Source organism: Peromyscus eremicus, chromosome 19 (genome assembly GCF_949786415.1).
Source record: "Peromyscus eremicus chromosome 19, PerEre_H2_v1, whole genome shotgun sequence".
Lineage (NCBI taxonomy): Eukaryota > Metazoa > Chordata > Mammalia > Rodentia > Cricetidae > Peromyscus > Peromyscus eremicus.
In genome coordinates this window covers 29,392,100-29,411,911 of record NC_081435.1, presented here as the reverse complement: position 1 = coordinate 29,411,911, position 19,812 = coordinate 29,392,100, and the positions used below count along the sequence as shown (strand labels likewise).

Here is a 19,812-nt window from a genome sequence, read left to right as displayed (position 1 = left end):
ACACAGTTCTAAGTTTCCAGCTGCTAACACAAAAACAAAGCCATTAGGCTATAACGACTAAACAATAGATACAAAATCCTCAGTGCAGCCCCTGAATCAACGAGTCCAGAGAATCCGAGGTGTTGCCCGAGTCGCCCAGCGTTTCTGTTCTTCCTCCTGCCCAACATTAGGAGAACTGCTCCCTCCTAACTAGCAACCAGCCCCTTGATCGCCCGAACTCTCACTCCTGCCCCCACTGCCAAACCGGTTGCCGGAAGCGGCTTCCTGCTCCCTATTGGCCCGTGTCAGGACGAATCAATCAAGTCCGCTCATCGGTACATCCCGCCCCCACCGGTCATACACACACATACGACCCGGGTGTTCAACCGAACCCGACGGCGCAAAGCCTGCTAACACGCCTGCGCGGGCGGGCGTGCCCCGGAAGCAGTTCTTTGGCCGGTGACACGTAGCAACAGGGCTCCTGCAGGGTCTGGAACTGAGTTTGGGGGGTTACTAGGGGCCGCTGGAGCTGCAGCCGCCGGCGGCGGAGCGTTTGGTGAGTGTCCCCGGCCCCCGTACCCCCTTCGGCGTCGGGCAGCAGTTGTGCGAGCCGGCTACGTGGTCTGTTGGCGCGGGCTGTGCTCTTTTCCCTCAGATCCCCCCCACTCCCTCTCAAGACCCTGAGCTGCGCCGCCGCTGTTTTACCTCTCGGTGAAGCGGCGCCTCCGCAGGACCTCGCCCCTACGGTAGGCCTGTCAGCTCCGCAGTGTCCAAGGGTCTTCTGGGGCCGCAGCTCTCCCTCCCCCACCCCCACCCCCACATGCTGACCGCGGTTCCAGAAGCGCTTTCTGTCTTCTTAAGCAGAGGACCACAGACAAATGAAGGAGGACCTAAGGGTGTAAACAGTGTCCGCCGTCTCTCTTCTGTTGCAGATCGTTGGCCATGTCAGGCTTTGATAACTTAAACAGCGGTTTCTACCAAACAAGTTACAGCATCGACGAGCAATCTCAGCAGTCCTATGACTATGGAGGAAGTGGAGGACCCTACAGCAAGTAACTTTTCAGCTTTGGCAACTTACTTAGTCTATAACTAACGGATGAATGTATTCAGAATGCCCGGTTCTGCCTTAGAAAAGGAATATATGAACTTGTTCGTATTCGGGAATGTGATTTGATGTCCTTTTGTTTTGTTTTGTCTAGAGAGAGACGTGACATTTGGTTAGAGTTTGAAGGGGTTACCCTGTTTATAATATGTTATTTTCTGAAAAAACAAAACAAAACAAAAAAAAAAACAAAAAAACTTCTAGTGTGCCAAAGAAGATAAGTAACTTGTTGAAATAATATTTACAAATGGTCTGGGTGGATTCTTCAGGTACCTAGAATATAAGACTATTTAGTCACTGAAATTTAAAGTGGTTTTTTTTTTTTCTTTTTCTTTTTTTTTTTTTTTTTTTTGATAGCTTATTTGGTAGGTGAGCCAGTGTGACTTTCAAACTTTATCCACAGCTATATAAAGAGCTCTGTGACACAGGTTAACAGTGTAAGCTCCCCACTATGAGTCATTGGGTGACTGATGTGGCAGTTGATAATCATTTTTATTACTGCTCATACTGGGGTGTTATAGTTAGTACCAGAGAAGTTATCAGTTTACAGTTGAAGAAGAGAATTCAGAGACTTTAGGTTCTGAACTGTTAACAGTAAGATCATTTCTAATACCTGGTGTTTGGGGACTTTGAAAGTTTTCAGCTAGTCTCTTCTAGACATGTCCTTAGTCCCTTGGAATGATGAGATTAAATCTTCCTGGTCTCTCTCTTGAAGGAGTTTCTTGTGCTTACCCCTTTTCAAATGGTCTTGTATTTTTCTGAGAATCTTACAGCAACAATGGGCCTGTTTTCCAGAAATGCATGACTCATATATACCCATATAAATGTGCATATAACTTCACACAATGTATGTGTCAGCTGTGTACATCTATAGATCTTGAATTCAAATTTCGTGAAGAGTGTTCTGGGATGAGAGCAAAGGAAAGCTATGAATCCACTCAATCCATGAGATATAAGCACTGTTAGAATGTGTTTATATCAGTATGTGTAAATAAATGTGCCAAAACTTTCTTAAGCACAAAGAAAATTGTGGCTATCTTTTTTATAACCCAAAGTTTATTTTAATCTACGTAATTTGAGGCATAGATAGGTAGATACTATGTGTGTATGCACTTTCCTGCTTGTTAACCTGTTGAACGAAAGGAGTATGTGAAAATACCCTTTATGAATTAGGATTTTCTTTCTGTTACGTTCTCAACTATATACCAGTTATTTCTTCCAAATCAGTTAATTGGGCAGAATTTTAGAAAAATCATACAGAGAGATTTCCATTCATTTATCACAATACATATTTTAGTGAGAACTTTGTGTGCTTGAGAGCAAATGAATGAAGTTTGATCAGCGTCCACCTGGAAAATCCTAAACAACAGAACTTTGAAGAGCCTGCCACTGTATGTCGGCCTTTTTTTGACCAAATAGTCTTTCATCTTTAGACTAATTAGAAGTTTTCCATTTAGAGTGCAATTTCCCAGGTTAGTCTCTTTCCAGTTTTGTATCCTGACCGTGTTTTTGAAACTTCAGTCTGTGACTTGTCCTCTTGTTACACTCAACAATGATCTGACATTGCTTTTCCACACAGCAGTTATGTAGATACCTGTTGTTGGGTATTGTGCTTCCATTTGAACCAACTCTGATGTCAGTATGCATTGCTTCATTCATACTAGTGGAGATATTTTATATAAGCATAGTTATCAGCTAGCACATTTAGGTTTATGAATTATGCTTGAAAAAACAAAAGGTATGCTACAGAAGCAACAATACATGTGAGTTTCCAATGCTTTATTGAAAAATAGATTCATTTGCTTCTATATGTGCCTGCAAATAGATCTGCCACCTAATCTATTTGCTTTGCTAACTTGTTAACAGAAATCAGTGATAACTTTAGTAGTTAGGGAAAATCTAGGTTCAGATAGCATACTATCTGGACTGCCTTAAAGTTTGGCTTACTAGCCTTGCTGCAGTCCTACAGTTGCCCTGTGAGGGCAGCTTTGACATTTTATGGGTTCCTCTTGTATTTCACCACGTCATATGGGTATCCCATATAGTTTTCTAGATATGCCCCTAAAATCTATAGTAATACCAGTCACTTATTTTTTAGAGACTGAGACCTGTTGTATTTTTACCTTTAACTTCTCTGATAATATCTTTATGAAACATTTTTGTGAACATAAGTAGACAACCTGTCTTAAGAGGTTTTATCTTTGCTGCTGATACACAGAGCTTATGACAGTGTTGATTTAGCATCTGCTACTTTGCCTGCTGTGAAAGCATTGCTGTAAAAATCAGGAATGCCATAACAGTTTGGTTTGCAATCACTGTCGAGTGACTCCCATTTTTCAGAACAGGTCCTGGCAGGACGGGGAAGTAGTAAATGCCACAGTGTTGTCTCTTTGACACTGCATTTGGAAGATGGGATGACAGTCCCACCTTTGGAGTGGTGCTGCTTGCAGTACCTCTGGATTATAATCAGTGGTACTCACTGTGAGCTCCAGACTCTACAGGAGTCTTAGGATATGTTTAGAGATCTTCTAAATTCATAAATAGTTTTCATAACAATATTAAAGCATTTTCTGCCTTTCAAATATATTCATAGTTGCACTTATGTTGCAAAGATAGTGTTTGTAAAACTGCTAGTACCTGAATCTGAATCAAGGAACTAGTGTTGTATTTGTTGTCACCATCTACTTAGGAGGTGGCGTAAAGCAGTTTCGTTTGATTCCCCCAATGAAGCAAGAAGAGTCATGATTGTTATTCAGTCCTGACCTTTTAGTAGACATCTCTTTAGTATTCTGTCACACAACACTCCTTTTCCATACTGAAATTACACCATCTCTAGGAAGATACACAGGCTGCTTAATTTACCCACCGAGCCACTTGCTTTTTGTGGAGACCATATTTATTTGAAATAATGGACACACTGTTTAGTCAGAATTCAATATTTCACAGATAATTTTTCAAAAATTAGTAAGTGAACCTGTCATTTCAAGGAAAACAGCTACTAGTACTGTCACCAGTGGTCAGTCTCAGGATTTCAGACAAAATGAGGATTTTTGGAAAAGTTGTGTTCATCATGAATAGCTTCCTAGCAATTGAACATTTTTTTTTCTGATGAAATTGGGGACAGTTTTAACAAATGTGATTTTCTAGTGTTTAGAATTGAATATATATCAATATTTGAAAGATATATATAAAACTAATATTTTTAAGTGGCCAGTAATGTTACACAATTATATGAGAAATGCTACCCATTCAAAGTGCAAGACAGATCATTGTATTTTAATGTAGCGAGGGCATAAAAAGTTCTTGCAAATTGAATTTTCAAAACTGCTGTTTTGTTTTGAGTTTAAATGTAGCATAAAAAATATTTATGGCCAGGAGTGTTGGTGCACACCTGTAGTCTCAATACTCATGAGGCAGGTGGATCTCTTGAGTTTGAAACCAACCTGGTCTACATAGTAAGTCCAGATCAGCCAGAGCTATCTTATTCTAAAGTGTAATGTATTTAATGTTACTTTAAATGAATTAATTATTATTATTTTTTTTTATTCTTTTCAAGATAGGGTTTCTGTGTAACAGTCCTGGCTGTCTTGGAACTCGCTTTGTAGGCCTCGAATACACAAAGATTCCTCCTGACTCTGCCTCTCAAAGGCATGAGCCACCACCCGGCTGAATTAATAAGTATTTTAAACATCTAATTTCCATGATAGTAAATATTGATAGTTAATAACTCCTAAAATACTTTCGGTTTCCAGTAGATTTTAAGGCTATAAAGGAGCTCTATGACTAAAGTATTTTAAAACTGCTAACTATACTATTCTGATTTTCTTTTGTATTCCTTCTTCCCTCCCACTCCCTGCTGTCTCCCAAGAATAAACTAGAGTCTAGTTAATCAGCTTGTAGAAACCTTTGTATGGAGATTTTCTTGTGATGTCATGAACTCTGAAATGCTAACAGATAACACAGCAGCATATTAGACTAAATCAGGAAAAGAATTATTATCCTTGCTCAACTAGCTAATCCTGATAGAGGTTGTTCTTGTGTGAGTTGGTGTGCACATAAGAAATCAGCATGTTATCATTCCAGAAAAGCTGGGAAACTGCAGATATAAAATGTAATTTTGAAGTAATGTGAGTAAAGAAGGATTTTGAAGAGGTCTTTATTACTTATTAAGAGTTGATGACCTCTGGAGTTAAATAACCTGGTTTTGAATCTTCTTACCACAGTGGCAAATTATTTTAACCCAAATTTCAGTTTATATATCTTTATAGTCAGGACAATAGTAGGCTCATTTCATAGGGTTATAGTTAATATGAGACAATTTACATTAATAGATACTTTTAGGACTTTTGTTTTAAAATATCTTTAAAATAATTACTTTAATTTACACTTATAAAATTATACATTACATTAAACACTTATAAAAAAAGCCAATTGCTTTTTAAATTTTAGTATTTTTGTTCTTTGAAAGTTTTGTTACATTTATAAAGTGTGTGTTGATCATATCTGTTCACCACCACCTTTCTCCAGCTCCTTGTGCCTTCTAGTCATCCCTCCCAACTTCATGTCCTCTTTTTTTATGGTTATTAATAACATCCTGAGTCTAATTAGTTCTGCCTTATGCACATGGGTTTGTGGCCATCTACTGGGTCATGAGCAGTTTACCTGGTGGCTGTGTCCTGGAAGAAAAAAAAAAAGACTATTCCCTCAGCAGCTACCAGCTGCCAGTAGCTTTCCTATAAGGGCAGGGCCTTAGGGGCCCCTCCCCAGCCATGGTAGGTAGCATCTGTGATGGCCTTGATCTTGTGCAGACTTGTTCAGGCAGCCACAGGACTGTCGGCTTGTTTGGCAACAGCCAGGTCACATCCAGAAGTCAGCCTTTCACAGCTTTCCTCCCATTCTCTGGCTCTTACATTCTTTCTCTCCCTGCTTCTGTGACGTTCTCTGAGCCTTGAGTGGGGGGAGATTGATACAGGTGGCCCGTCCACAGTTGAGAGCTCAGTGTTATTTATACTTGGCACTTTGACTAGTCCTGAGCCTCTGCATTAACCACTACTGACTGCAAAAGGGAAGATTCTCTGACCAAAACTTAGAGCAGCACCAATCAATGGGTATAAGCATAAATATTCAGAATGTAGTGTAATAGTGTGGCCATTTAGGAAAAGAACAGCAGTAGGTTCCTCCTACAGCCTGTGATCTCCCCAGCCATAGGCTTTTGACCAAGTTTATGGTACCAGACATAAAATCTGTTCTGTGGAGCAGGCCACACATCCAATCAGAAAGTAGTTAGTTATTTCCATAACCAGTATGTCATTACTGCATAGTGGGCACAGCCTGCCAGCCGCTCAGTATTATATCACCAGCTAATTTCAATCAATAATAAATGTTGTCCGACATATTTAAAGGTACAGCGTCTATATGAAAATCCAGTACTGTACATCTCCCTAGTAGCAGGTTTCTTAACTTAGCAGCAGCTATAGTTAGAGGTTCTTGTGTGTACTCTGGAGATAGTCTAAGTTATAAAAGTACATTTATTTTCTATAAAGTACATAATATGTAGTATTTTTAATATTACTTTTTTCCTCACTATTTCTTGATTGTTATTTATCAGTATACATAAAATTACTTCATTCTTTTTAACAGGTGCATAGTAACTTCTTATGTACGTGTTACATTATGTTTACTTCTGGCTATTTTTCTGCCTTTTGCTATTGCAGTAGTACAGCAACAAATTCCACATTGAGTAGCAAAACTGCATATTTTGCAAGCATACTTTGTATGTAGTATTAGAACCTCTAAAAATGACTTTGGATAGCTGAACATTTACCATTTGTCTTATTTTTTTTTTAATTTAAGACAATTTTAAAATTTTTAAATTAGTTTTTTTAAATCTTAATATTAATGGCTATCATTACATTTTTGCCTTTTCCAGACAAACCAGAAGTAATCAAAATTAAGTAGGCCAAATATTTTTAGGGCTTTCGTTTTACAATATCTTGAAAATAATGGCTTTGATTTTGTACAGTATATAATAGGTTAGTCCACTGAAACACTAGACTTATGGTGAAACAGGTACTTACAGACAGGGCTTTAGTGCAGTCCTGGTCCCTCCTAGTCACTGAAATGCCAGGGTAAAGTGGTCTTCCTGAAGACTAGGGATTTGGTGTAAATCCAGTAAGGCAGTAAGTGTACAGTCTCTTTGAAAATTTTAAAGCACAATTCAAACACAAGATGGCCTCAGAGCATTTTGTTAGATTCAGAAAGCTTTCACAAAGAACATGCTTGATTCCCTCCTGCCCTCCAGTTTGAAACTGATGTTTTTTAATCAGGTCTTCTCATTTGCAGACTCTACCATACTATGAAGTGTAAGACAGAATAATGATTCCATAGATATCCAAATTATGGAAAATATAGTCATGTCTATTATCCCAAACCTTCATTTATCATCTGCAGCATACATTTCTTTCAGAATATATTGTAACATTCTTTCTGTCACTAGGGGAAGAAAGTAATCCTGACCTACGTTTTTATTTGTTGGCATCTTGATGTTTAAAAGGGTGATAGCTTATCTGCTTGTTTGCTGACAGCAAAAGGAGGGCTCTCTGTAAGAGCATCCTTCACCTTGTAGGTTGTCAGCCTGTCAGTCCTGGTTTCAGACTGTTTCTTTGTGATATCTTGGAAAGAGGTTTGCAGATGACTAAGCATTCTGTAGCTGTCAAGAAAAAAAAAATCTAGGAATACTAACTGTCAATTGGTTAAAATACTGAGCACTAAACTTCCAAATTTCCTTTGATGTACAGGCAGTATGGTGGCTATGACTACTCGCAGCAAGGTCGATTTGTCCCTCCAGACATGATGCAGGCACAGCAGACATACACTGGGCAGATTTACCAGCCAACTCAGGCCTATCCTTCAACTGCACCTCAGACGTACTATGGAGACAGCTTTGAGGAGGAGCCTCCTTTGTTAGAAGGTAGGATGGAACGGTACAGGTAGAAGACCCTGTCTGAAAAGCATGAGGCCAGAAATATTTTCCATTTTAAAGTAGTTTGAATTGTCCAGGCTCCCCGTAAGCGTCACTGGTTTGGCATCTGTAATTGGAAAGTCTGAAATGACCCACTCCCTTTGTTCTCCCTGCACAGGATTTTGCTGTGAAACCAGGCTGACCTGAGACTTGCAGCAGCCCTCTTCTGCAGCCTCCCAAATGCTAGGATTGCAGGGGGAAGCTGTCATGCCTAGCTTAAAACAGCTTGAGTGTTATCCTGGTGTTCAGAGCTTTCAGTTTCAGAGCATTTCAGGTTTTGGGTTTTGAGACTAGAGCTGTTCAGCATATGCTCCGCTTTTCAGCTGGTTAGTGAGCAAAGCCGAAATTGGAGATGTTGTCCTTTTTTTTTTTTTTTAAATTAAGAAAAATTTTTTCATTCATTTTATACACCAGTCAGTCAAAGATCCCCCTCTTCCCTCCTCCCACCCCTCCAGCCTTCCCCCCAACCCCCCACCCCTCCACCCCCGCTGCCCCCACAAGAAGACAGGGCCTCCCATGGGGAGGCACATCCAGTAGAGGCAAGTCTAAGCCCTTCCCCCTGCCTCAAGACTGCACAGGGTGTCCCATCATAGGTATTGGGCTCCACAAAGCCCCCTCATGCACCAGGGATGGATTCTGATTCTACCGCCAGGGGGCCCCCCAAGCAGATCAAGCTACACAATTGTCTCGCCATGCAGAGAAAGTTGGATCAATGGCTGTGGAGCCTGCATGGGATGTTGTCCTTTCTTATGAAAAAACAGTAGATAGCCTTTAGTCAGTAACTTATTTAGAAGAGAGTTTATATTGGGCCAAAATGGACCATGAAGAACTAATATTTAATATGACAGTGTGAGCATTGGCTTTTATGTCAGATTATTAATTATATTCTGCCCATGGATGAAAGCAATTAGCATGGTATTTATAGTTCTGTGTGGAAATAAACTAACAGAACTGTTGATTGCATAAAAACATGGTGGTTCTCAAATTACATTACAGAAATCTGAACACAGATGCCTAGAGCCATAATTGTATGTAATCTCATGGGGTACCTGGGTATTCCTGAAGCCCCAAGTAAGGAGTCTCTTTGGTTAGCCATGTCCACATGTTCTTGTACTGTACGAGGTAGAGTGTGTCTGTTTCACTGTGCCCCTGTCCTTTCTAAAGCCGAAGGTAGGCATCAGAAGACTCAGTAGCATGGAGAATGGTCCAGAGGAGAGTAAAGTGTCATTGACTATTGCTACACCCTCTTTGTTCCTGTGTATTTAGTATTGTGTCCTGTTCCAGCACTGATTCTAGAAACATCACAAATCTTAAAATTGGTAATGAGAGTGTCCAGTGCTGCCAGGTGGTGGTGGTGCACACCTTTAATCCCAGTACTCGGGAAGCAGAGACTGGCGGATCTCAATGAGTTCCAGAACAGCCAGGACTGTTACACAGAGAAACCCTGTCTCAAAACCAAAAAAAAAAAAAAACAAAAAACTAAACAAACAAGTGTCCCGTGCTGAAGACTATTGAAACGGAAGGAGTAGCTATTTGTCCTCGTTCTATGGAGTAATGAGCTTTCAAATGTAAAATGTTTAAGTGAATTTATGTAACTGCTAATGGCATATCACAAATTCCAACTGACTTCCTTGTTTTCTTTTTATCTTAGAGTTGGGTATCAATTTTGATCACATCTGGCAAAAAACACTAACGGTGCTGCACCCCCTGAGAGTGGCTGACGGCAGCATTATGAATGAGACCGACCTGGCAGGGCCCGTGGTGTTCTGCCTTGCCTTTGGAGCCACACTGTTACTGGTAAGACTAAAGAAGAATTTTCAGTATTCTGCCAGAAGACATTTGGAGCCTCAAGTCTGATAGGTTTTAGGATGTATTGAGTTTCTTGAAATTATACCCATTCCTTATTTCTCTGTCAATAGGAAATATTAAGCAACATATGTAGAGACTTATTTTTTGAGCCAAGTGTAGGAGACAGAGCACAGCTGTAACCAGAGCCTTGAGAGACTAAAGCAGGAAGATTGTGAATTCTAGGCCAGGCTGGGATTTATATTGAGATACTGTTTTAAAGAAAGAAAAAAATATATATATTGTAAGAAGTAGTTCAATTATTAGGGGAAAATAATAAAAAAGTAAACATCATAATTTCTTATTTTTAGGAAATGGACAATATTTTTTACTGTGTTGTACTTTTAAAAGCAAATAGAGATAGTGGTTTTATTTATTGAATCTTGTCCTAGTTTGGTTTATGTTGTGTGATAAAATACCCAGAGACCTTAGGGTTGGGGGACCCAAAAGGAGAAGTGGTTATTTCCCCTCACTTCCCAGTTACAGTCCATCCATCACTGCCTGGATGTCAAAATGTCAGGAGCTTCAGATAATCTATTGCATTCACAGTCAAGAGTAGACAGAAATAGATACATTCATGCCCACTGCTCAGCTCACCTTTTCTACAGTCCAGAACACAAACCCAGGGAATGGTGTCAACCTCCGTTAAGTATGGTCTTCTCCCCACATCAGCGTATTCAAGGCAGTCCCCCACAGACATGGCCACAGCTAGCCTGACCTAGACAGTAGCCCCAGGGAATGGTGTCAACCTCCTTTAAGCACAGTCAAGGCAGTCCACCACAGACATGGCCACAGCTAACCTAATCTAGACAGCAGCTCATTGAGACTCCCTTCCCAGAGGAGTCTAGACTGTCAGATTTAAAATTAACTATCACAGATGTCTAGCCCTTGGTCAGTGTTTTATTGTATGGCTTTCCTGTACATTTTAATTTCTAATGAGTTAAAATATTAAAGAATGGCAAGTTTTTGACTCTCCCTCCCAGTTCTCCAGGAATATTAAAGTATATTGAAAGAAAAAGTTGCTATTTGTTTTAACTCAATCTGAATTACAAGAGATAAATAATGTAATTGATAGAAAATGGGATCTGTAGCCAGAAGACCTGGGTTTGTACACAAAAACACTCTACTTGGCCTTTGACCTGGCATTTTAATCCTTTACATCCTGCTGGTGGATAATAACCCTATACTGCCCACTAGCCTAACAGGGTTGTTTTGATGGGCCACCACAGCCAGCTTGTTTTGAAGAGAAAATCAGACAGGCAGCTGAGCATAGAGTCTTATACCTAAATCTCAACATTTGGGAGGCTGAGGCAGGAAGATTTCTCTAGGTTAGAGTGAGACCCTGTCTCAAAACAAAAGAAAAGCAAACCAGGACAGGCTATGCAACAATACTTTGCAAAGCTAAGAGCATGGTACAAAGTGGAATTTATTATTTATTGCTTCATTACTTCACTCATCAGTGAACTCAGCTTCAACCTGCCACAGCCTATGTCGAGTATTTACAGGTAAACATTACATCCTGCAAAGGCCTCAGTCTGTAGAGGCCTTCACAAGATTTAGTCTTCTGTAACAAAAGTTTCACAAAGCAAAGCTCCTCTTTTGGGATTTCTCTGCACACTTGTTTTCATGAGAGTGTTTTTTCATGTGGGAAGGTTGTAATTTAGCTCATGACTGCTGTCTGAAAACCATTCAATAATCTTTATCTTAGACAAGGTCTCACTGTCTACCTGGTCTGCAACTCACTATATAGATCATGTTAGTCTTGAACTCAGAGATCTGCCCATCTCTGCCTCCCGAGTCTGGGGTAAAAGATTTTTGCCACCATGCCTACCTGATGTCTTTTATAAGAGCAGAACTTCCAAGGTATATGCTTTTGTTTTCAATCAAAGGACTGTAGAATCCAACATAGATTTGGAAAAAGAATGAAAAGAAAAAAGTTCCTTTGCATCGTGTTCATCTGGTTTTCTCACCCTCTTAACCTGGGCCCTGGCTTCCCACTTTTCCTGGATTGTTTCTTCCTTTCTTTGTTCAGTTGTATGTCAAGCTTAAATGCTACCAAGAAATATAAGAAAATACTTGTGTTGGGAAGTGTTGTGTCAAAGTTAAGCGTTTGAAGTCAGGGCCTGCACAGATTCAAGCCAGATAGGGTCCCAGCACTAAGGGAGAAGTGGACATGGATGTCTTCTCCTGACCAAGAAGCTGCCTGCGATTGACATGTAATTGAAAAGGGTCTCACTGGGTATATTAACCACACTTCCGGGCAGGCCCCATGTGCAGGAGTAGATGGCTAACACGAAAGGAACTCAGTGATTATTTTTGTAGAATTTGTCTCATACAACTTTGCTTGGGCATTGTTTTTTTGTTCGGTTTGGTTTGGTTTTATTTTCTTATTGGTCTTTTACTTGAATATTTTGGTTTCCAAGTTTGTGGTTCTGTGGGTTTATGTGTATGTATATGTTATATATTTGTGTTTGTTTTAAAGAGATAAAGAAAGGGTATGGAGTAGTGTGGGGAGGATTTTGGAGGATTGGGAGAGAGAAAAAGTGTAATCAAAATATATTATATGAAAACTTTTTTTTTTACTAAAATAGAAGAGTGTGGAACCTGTCTGCTTTATCCTTTTCCAGTGCACCTCTATAGATTTTGATGCTTGTGAATTGAGTATTTTATACATGTGTCATTTAATGTGAAATGAGACCCAACTGACACTTTTTATTCTAACCTGTAATTTCTTTTCTTTTCCCATAGGCCGGCAAAATCCAGTTCGGCTATGTATATGGGATCAGTGCAATTGGATGTTTAGGAATGTTTTGTTTGTTAAATTTAATGAGTATGACAGGTGTCTCATTTGGTTGTGTGGCAAGTGTCCTGGGGTATTGTCTTCTTCCCATGATCCTGCTGTCCAGCTTTGCAGTGGTATTTTCTTTACAGTAAGTACTGAAATTAAACTCAGATTTAGTTGGCTAGTTCTGTGTAGTAGGATTTACTTCACCTTCAGTTTGAGATAAAGCCCTGGTCCAGCAAACATATCTATTGTGCCTCATCTAGATTTGAACTCTGCTATGTGTGTTTTGGGTGATGAACAATGAAAGTGAAAATGAGATTTGAAGTCTTCTATACGATCTCAGTTTTTACCTTTGATCAAGAGTTTTACTAGTGTTGTGTTTACCAATACCATAGCAATAATGAATTGAATAGTTGTGATCATTAAATAACACATGGAAAAGTTCAGTTCACTCATGTTAAAATTATGTTTAGCCTCCTTGATATTCTGATTATATCAATCTTGAAGCAGTTGGGCTTCTTGAAAACATATGATTAGTAAACACATATGTAGTAGTGGGGAAAGGGAGTGCTGATACTATGAGTGGAGAGAGACCCTGAAAGCTATTGAGCATTCTAACCATCCTAAGCACTGACCTTTCAGCAAAGGGAGCCAGCCCAAGTACCAAAGCAGGGAAGCAGCTTAAAGAGCAGGATAATTATACTGTCTACATTACATGGTTGAGCATTCTTGAAGTCACTGTGCAAGTACATTTCTGAGTTTGACAAAATAGTCTTGGTTCTGCATGTGTCTATATGTGGATTTAAAAATGTCCTGAGGCTGATCTATTGCTGTCCAGATGTGCTAACCCTGCAGTTTCCACACATAATCCGTGGTAGTATGGGACTGTCCTTTCGCTCTCTTCTGCAAAACAACGCATTAAAGATCCCTCCTTTGGAATAGGGTAGAACTGTGGTTTGGTTTGGTTTTAGTATCTAATCTTACTCATCTTTCCCATGTTTTGTTTTGTTTTTTTGTTTTTCCTGCTGCAGAGGAATGGTAGGAATTCTTCTCACTGCGACGATCATTGGCTGGTGTAGTTTTTCGGCTTCCAAAATTTTTATTTCTGCATTAGCCATGGACGGACAACAACTTTTAGTGGCATATCCTTGTGCTTTGTTGTATGGAGTCTTTGCCCTGATTTCCATCTTCTGAACTGATTTGTCTGGGATGTGGACATCAGTGGGCCGAACTCACCCAAAGGACCTTGGACTCTTCAGATTGGACCAGCAAAGCACTGCAGTGCAGCTCGCTCATGCCGATGACCAGTAGCCTGGAAGCAGCAGCAGGAGACAAGTCTTTCGTTCATTGGTACAGGACAGTTGACATTGTGTGCAGTCCCTGCAGATGACTAGTTCTGCGTGCTTGTTCTTACACAGCTAAGAAGTACAATTTCTTTCCTGATCCTGCAGTCTTTGACAAACAACTCTTTTCCTCACAAATTATATTATGATGTTTTTGATAGATTTTTACCAAATGGGAAACCAACCACAAAGCTGATAATCTTTCCCCAAAACAATCCAGTTACAGTAAAGAAGAAACAAGTCTTATTGCAGAAATATTTTTCCAAGGAATTAGGAAAGAAAATGCTTGCAGTATCCTCAAGTTAAGTGCACTGAAGTAAAGCTGAACAAACAAAATCCCAATGCAGAGCTTTCTGAGTTTACGCTTCAAATATTTGACATTCCTATAAATTGTCTCATGAAATCTGTGCTGAAATTCAGAGATACAAGCAGTTCACAGTCTACCTTGTGGAGATGAAATGTGAACAGTTATTTAGACATTAGGGTCAACTAATCTGGACTGGCCACATGATGCTTAGTTTTGTCCACATGTCCCAGGAAGAAGAAATCACTAACCTTTTTTTTTTTATTATTGAGAAAAAAATATTTAAAATTTCACAATTTCAGTATTGCTGTTATCAATGTACAGTGAATTTGATGCTTATTAAATTTTCCCAATTAACTCTGCTGTTGAGTTTATTTCCACTAAACTACTATTCTCTGTCTTGTTTTCATTAGGGTTTGATTTTGACTCCTGATTTAAACCAAGTTTTAGAAATAGAAGTCATTCTAGTGTAGAACCAGACAAATGTGAAGTGAGAAGCAGTTTACTTCGAATGGCAGTGTTAGTTCCTGATTTTAAACTCACTTGGGTTTGTATCATTACACCATCTGGTAAGAGAGTCTGTAGGAAAATTCTGTATATCTTGTGTGTGGACTCCTGGCTTTAAAACACCTCAGGTTCTGGACAGTATTCAGTAATAGTTATGAGCAAGGATGGAATGGAAACTAAAGTCTCATGTTTTTCATAAGAGGGGGCCAGCAGCCAAAAGAAAAATACCCTAGAATGCTAATGCTGTATTTTAGAATATGTTGTCAGGTAGAAAAGGAGCCTCACACACAGGTTCTTCCTTTAGTCTTGATGTTCTGGGTTTAGGTACTGACGGTGAGTCTTGGGCACATTTTCACATCCAACCAATTGCTTTCGAAGCGTGTCTCCAGTCGTGGTAGTCCCTTCCCCCTTCTCTGGCTTGTTTGCTTGCCTTTGGAGAGTGAATGTTGAGACAGGATCTCTTGCTGCCCAGGCTGACCTTGAACTCCTAACATTGTCATTTTTGATTCATTTTACATAGTTCTTGTTGAGGCAAATTCGCGGATGTCTTCTGTTAATATGCTGCTCTTTATAGTGGATAAGGAAGATAATGCTTGAGAAATTGTCTCACACTTGGTTATATTTAACCCACTGTTACCCAATTCCCCCAGATAAACCTAATCTTCTTACCATTTGTTGCTTCCCTTCATCAAAATCTTTTTTATTTAAATCATTATTCTGTGGTTTTATGCTGGTGTTGGCTGTTTCATTTAAATGTCCTTGTATGCTACTGGCATACAATTTGTTCCTGTGTTCAACAAAAAGTTACCAACATGAGATATTTAACATTTAATTATTTTTCTATAAAAATGGCTACATAATGTAATTGCAGCTGATACATGGTTTAATTTAAGAATTTGCTTAGCACATTAATCATGTATAGCACTTCTTCATGAAACTCTTAAGCAAAAATCAATATAATGTAACCACATTTATACATATGTTGAAATATAATATAGTATGTCTGATAAGTGATGTGTGGGAGCCTTTTTGGTAAACAGTATAGCTTAAAGTTCACCATTTGAATAATGGAAAGCTGCTATGAGGGCAACAGATTGACAAATTTCATACCTCACTGTTGGTCTTGTATTCAGTGAGTGGAGCAGTACGTCTGTACTAGAAAGTGATTCCTGTATACCTATGTGCATGCCAAGGTCATATTTTACATGTGGTTGGTTAATTATGCCTATAGTCTACATGTACATTTTACATCTTTGCTATAATTGTGTATTGCCTACTGTTTTCAAGAACCATACTAGGTTTGTAGACAAACTTTATTCTTCATGTGCAGACACAAAGTTTGCTCATCTTTTGAAATCAGAAAATCAACAAAATGATGAGTTTCATAATAGCATTTTTGTACATTTATATAAGGACTTGATAAGAATAAAACCATGCCTTTGTGGGTAAATGGATAGAACTGGAATTCATCATGTTAGATGAATTGCACAATACTTAGAAAACTATCAGATAATTCAGGTAGAAGAAAATGGAGTGAAGAGGAATAGAGAGCAGTGGAAAAGGGGGAGATTTCACCTGTCAACGTCAGATACAGCAGCAGGCCTACTCAAGCAATGCCTCACATTCAACCTGTCCTTGCCTAGTGTTCACTGAGATGTCACATCAAATCCCAGCTGCTAGTTATTCCATGGTCTCCATTTTTATAAACCCCAGGGGTTTTTTAGGAATAAAAGCTTAATTTATTAAGCAGTATATCTCATTGAATGCTTATTTTAAAACCCAGATTTTAGAAACAAAACATTTACTATCAAGCAAGAAACGAAAGTACTTTCTCATAAGTACACTTCATATTTATATGAGTTAAGCATTTTTTCTCTTTAAAGTATAATTAGGATTGTGTTTATGATGGAATGGGAATAACAAGATACTATTGGCAGTATCATAAAGAAGAGTTGGCTCATGGTGCTTTTCATGGGTAGATGAGACTGACTTGTCGTTAGCTTATCCCCCAACATGTCCTGTTTATTTTCAAGCCGCCTAAATAAAGCCTAGTCTTCTGTCTCTTGTCTAGTCTACTTCCTTTCTACTACCCATGAATTGCCCTTATTCAGCACCAAACCAGGGGCAGAAGCTAGATTAGAACTGCATTTCTAGTACTTGGGTTTTAAGCTGTTGTTTTAATCAGTAAACCCTTAGAACTAGGCAATAGGGAAATTGAGTTTTAGTTATTAAATTATTGATATTTAAGGGTTGGCAGAATCCTTAGTCAAAAGTGTAATTAACAAATGTCTCTGAATGGTTACAAAAAAAACCCTGACACGTGAGCTCTGGTGGCAAGAGTGTGGCTTTTGCATCACACGCAGATCTAATTCCCCCTGGCCTTGTGCCTCAAATCCCACTCCAGTTAATGAGAGCCTCATCTGCTGACGGAGCACAATGTCCTGGGTTTGTGCAAATGCATGAAAATGATTATTTCCTCAAATGAGGACTAATTAAACATAGAGCTGTTCTAATTTAAAAGCACAAACCTTTCTTAAGCACATTAGGTTCTAAAATTCAGGTATTGCATTTTTGTGAGCTTAACTAATTAGGCTTGCTTGTGTAAATAAATTTGTTCTGTTTCTGAAGTTAACACTAAATCTTCAGAAAGCTTGCAGGGTGAAAAATTATGTACCAAAGTCGTTTCAGACTTGTGGCACACAGAATAAAGAAATGAGAAAACTAAGTATTCACTGAAAATATTTTAGGTGCCTATAATTTTTCCTTTTTATCTAGTTTGATTATTCTGATTGTCCTAAAAGTAGAGAAAACAAAGTTATTACTTTTTTTCTGAGTTGAAATACTGTTCTGAAAATGTCTCACAAATGTAACGATGTGTTTGTAGTTTTCAGTTTTGTGGTTCCTGACATTGAAGACCTTGATAGTCTTTTTATTTTAGACCATTAGTGGCCCAAAGTTTTTTAAATTTTACTATGTTTTAAAATTCAAAATGGGAACACCTTTATTTCATTTTCCAGTTAAACCATGGTGTAAAAATTAGCACGTCAATACAGAATTTTAAAAGGCACGTTGATAAGCTATTTGGGCATACAGACATACATAAGCCTTAAAATATACTAACAAAGTCTAAATGTAAGTATATTTCACTGGGGTGCATTTCTGGAAGGGGTAGTCTTTAGAGACAGATCAATAGGTGCCATAGAGTGGCAGGTGCATGGCAGCAGCAGAGGAGGTTTGTGGGAGGTGTTTAGTAGATTCAGCTCGTTGCACATCCTTCACTAGAGTTTCTCTGTCACCCCTTTGCTAGGTGTTTTTTTGTTTGTTTGTTTTGTTTTGTTTGTTTGTTTTTTGTCAACACAGGCTAGAGTCCTTCTGGGAAGAAGGAACCTCAATTGAGAAAAAACCTCCATGAGATTGTCTAGAGGCAAGTCTGGGACATTTCCTTTATTGGTGATTGATGTGGGAATATCTGGGAGTGTCCTACCTACCCACTGTAGGTGATGTCATCCTGGGCAGATGTCCTGCATTATGTGTGTGTGTGTGTGTGTGTGTGTATAAATATATATATATATATATATATATATATATACACATATACATATATATATACATATACATATATATATATATATAACAAAAACACAAAACAGTCTAAGTGAGCCATGGAGAACAAGCCTGTAAGCAGTATTCTGTGGGAGTCTGTGGCAGTCTAGCTCCAACCTGCTCCCACCTTTTGAAGGGTTCTTGGGTGGAAGAGAGAAGAATGAGGAAATATTAAATAGAAAGATAGAAAGAGACACAGGATAGCTTTGGGGAGGCCCTGGGTCAATACCCAGTCACCCAGAGCTTTATTGAAAAGGGCTTTTTTTTTTTTTTTTTGGTTTTTCGAGACAGGGTTTCTCTGTGTAGCTTTGCGCCTTTCCTGGAACTCACTTGGTAGTCCAGGCTGGCCTCGAACTCACAGAGATCCACCTGGCTCTGCCTCCCGAGTGCTGGGATTAAAGGCGTGTGCCAACACCGCCTGGCTGAAAAGGGCTTTTTATAATATGCCAAGGGGAGAGGCAAACGACCTCCCCCCTTGCAAGATCAAAGCACAAAGTACCAACAAGTATAGACCTTTCCAAACACCTAGTAACTATGTCCCTGGCCAAATTATCCCATTATGCAGCCCTGCTGGGTAAAGCAAGCTCAGATTCTCTGACCTTGAGTAAGGTCTCACTAGGATGCCTCTGTGGGCTACCACAGTGTTCATGGTCTCTGCTTCAGTTCTTGCCTTCAGATCCCTGCCATGGATTCCTGCTCTAGCTTCCCTTCATGGACTGTAAGTTGTAAGATGAAATAAACACTGTCCTCCTCACGTTGCTTTTGGTCATGGTGAGTATAATAGCAATAGAAAGCAGAGCAGGCCCAGAAGAAACCCTGTCTCTCCCAACACGGTACCACCCATTTCCCGACAACCACTAGTCAGTTCTCTGTCTGGATTTGCCTGTTCAGGATATTTTATACAGTTAGAAGCATGCATATGGTCTATTTGTTTTGACTGTTTTTGCTTAACAATGATTTCAACATTTCATTAAAAAAAAAAAAAACACTTAAGAGCATTGTGATATAGCCTGAACACTGAAATTTACTTAACCCTTTTTAATGACTACATGTCATTTCATTTGTTTGAAGGCTTAACTTGTCCAGTCTCCTGTTGCCAGACAGTTTGGATCTTTGTCCTTTCTTAACAAGACAGAATGGTGTTGTGTTAGTCATGACATCCTTTGTTTCCAGAATGCAGTGTTTACTCATAATGATGCTCGTTGATCGTTACTGGAAGCTCAGAACTTAAATTCTGGAAATGTCAAGAATTTCATTTTCCAATGGTTTCCTGTGAGTCTTTTATCTGTTGAAACATGCACACCTCATCTGCGACTGGACAAA

General features: G+C 39.2%; 1 protein-coding gene across 1 annotated transcript; it reads left to right on the top strand.

Annotated features, from left to right (window-relative positions):
- Positions 1–400: 400 nt before the first annotated feature.
- Yipf5 (Yip1 domain family member 5) lies at positions 401–14,658 on the top strand. The gene is made up of 6 exons (XM_059246343.1): positions 401–535; positions 912–1,031; positions 7,879–8,051; positions 9,754–9,899; positions 12,696–12,877; positions 13,764–14,658. The coding sequence occupies exons 2-6, from the start codon at positions 922–924 to the stop codon at positions 13,924–13,926; spliced, it is 774 nt and encodes a 257-aa protein (XP_059102326.1). The 5' UTR covers positions 401–535; positions 912–921; the 3' UTR covers positions 13,927–14,658.
- The last annotated feature ends 5,154 nt before the right edge of the window (positions 14,659–19,812 follow it).

Bases quoted from the DNA above. Each gene is read 5' to 3' on its own strand.
- Yipf5 (XM_059246343.1), top strand. From the start codon at position 922: ATGTCAGGCTTTGATAACTTAAACAGCGGTTTCTACCAAACAAGTTAC. The intron at 8,052-9,753 runs GTAGGATGGAAC...TTTTTATCTTAG, and splicing joins GGAGCCTCCTTTGTTAGAAG to AGTTGGGTATCAATTTTGAT. The intron at 12,878-13,763 runs GTAAGTACTGAA...TTCCTGCTGCAG, and splicing joins GCAGTGGTATTTTCTTTACA to AGGAATGGTAGGAATTCTTC.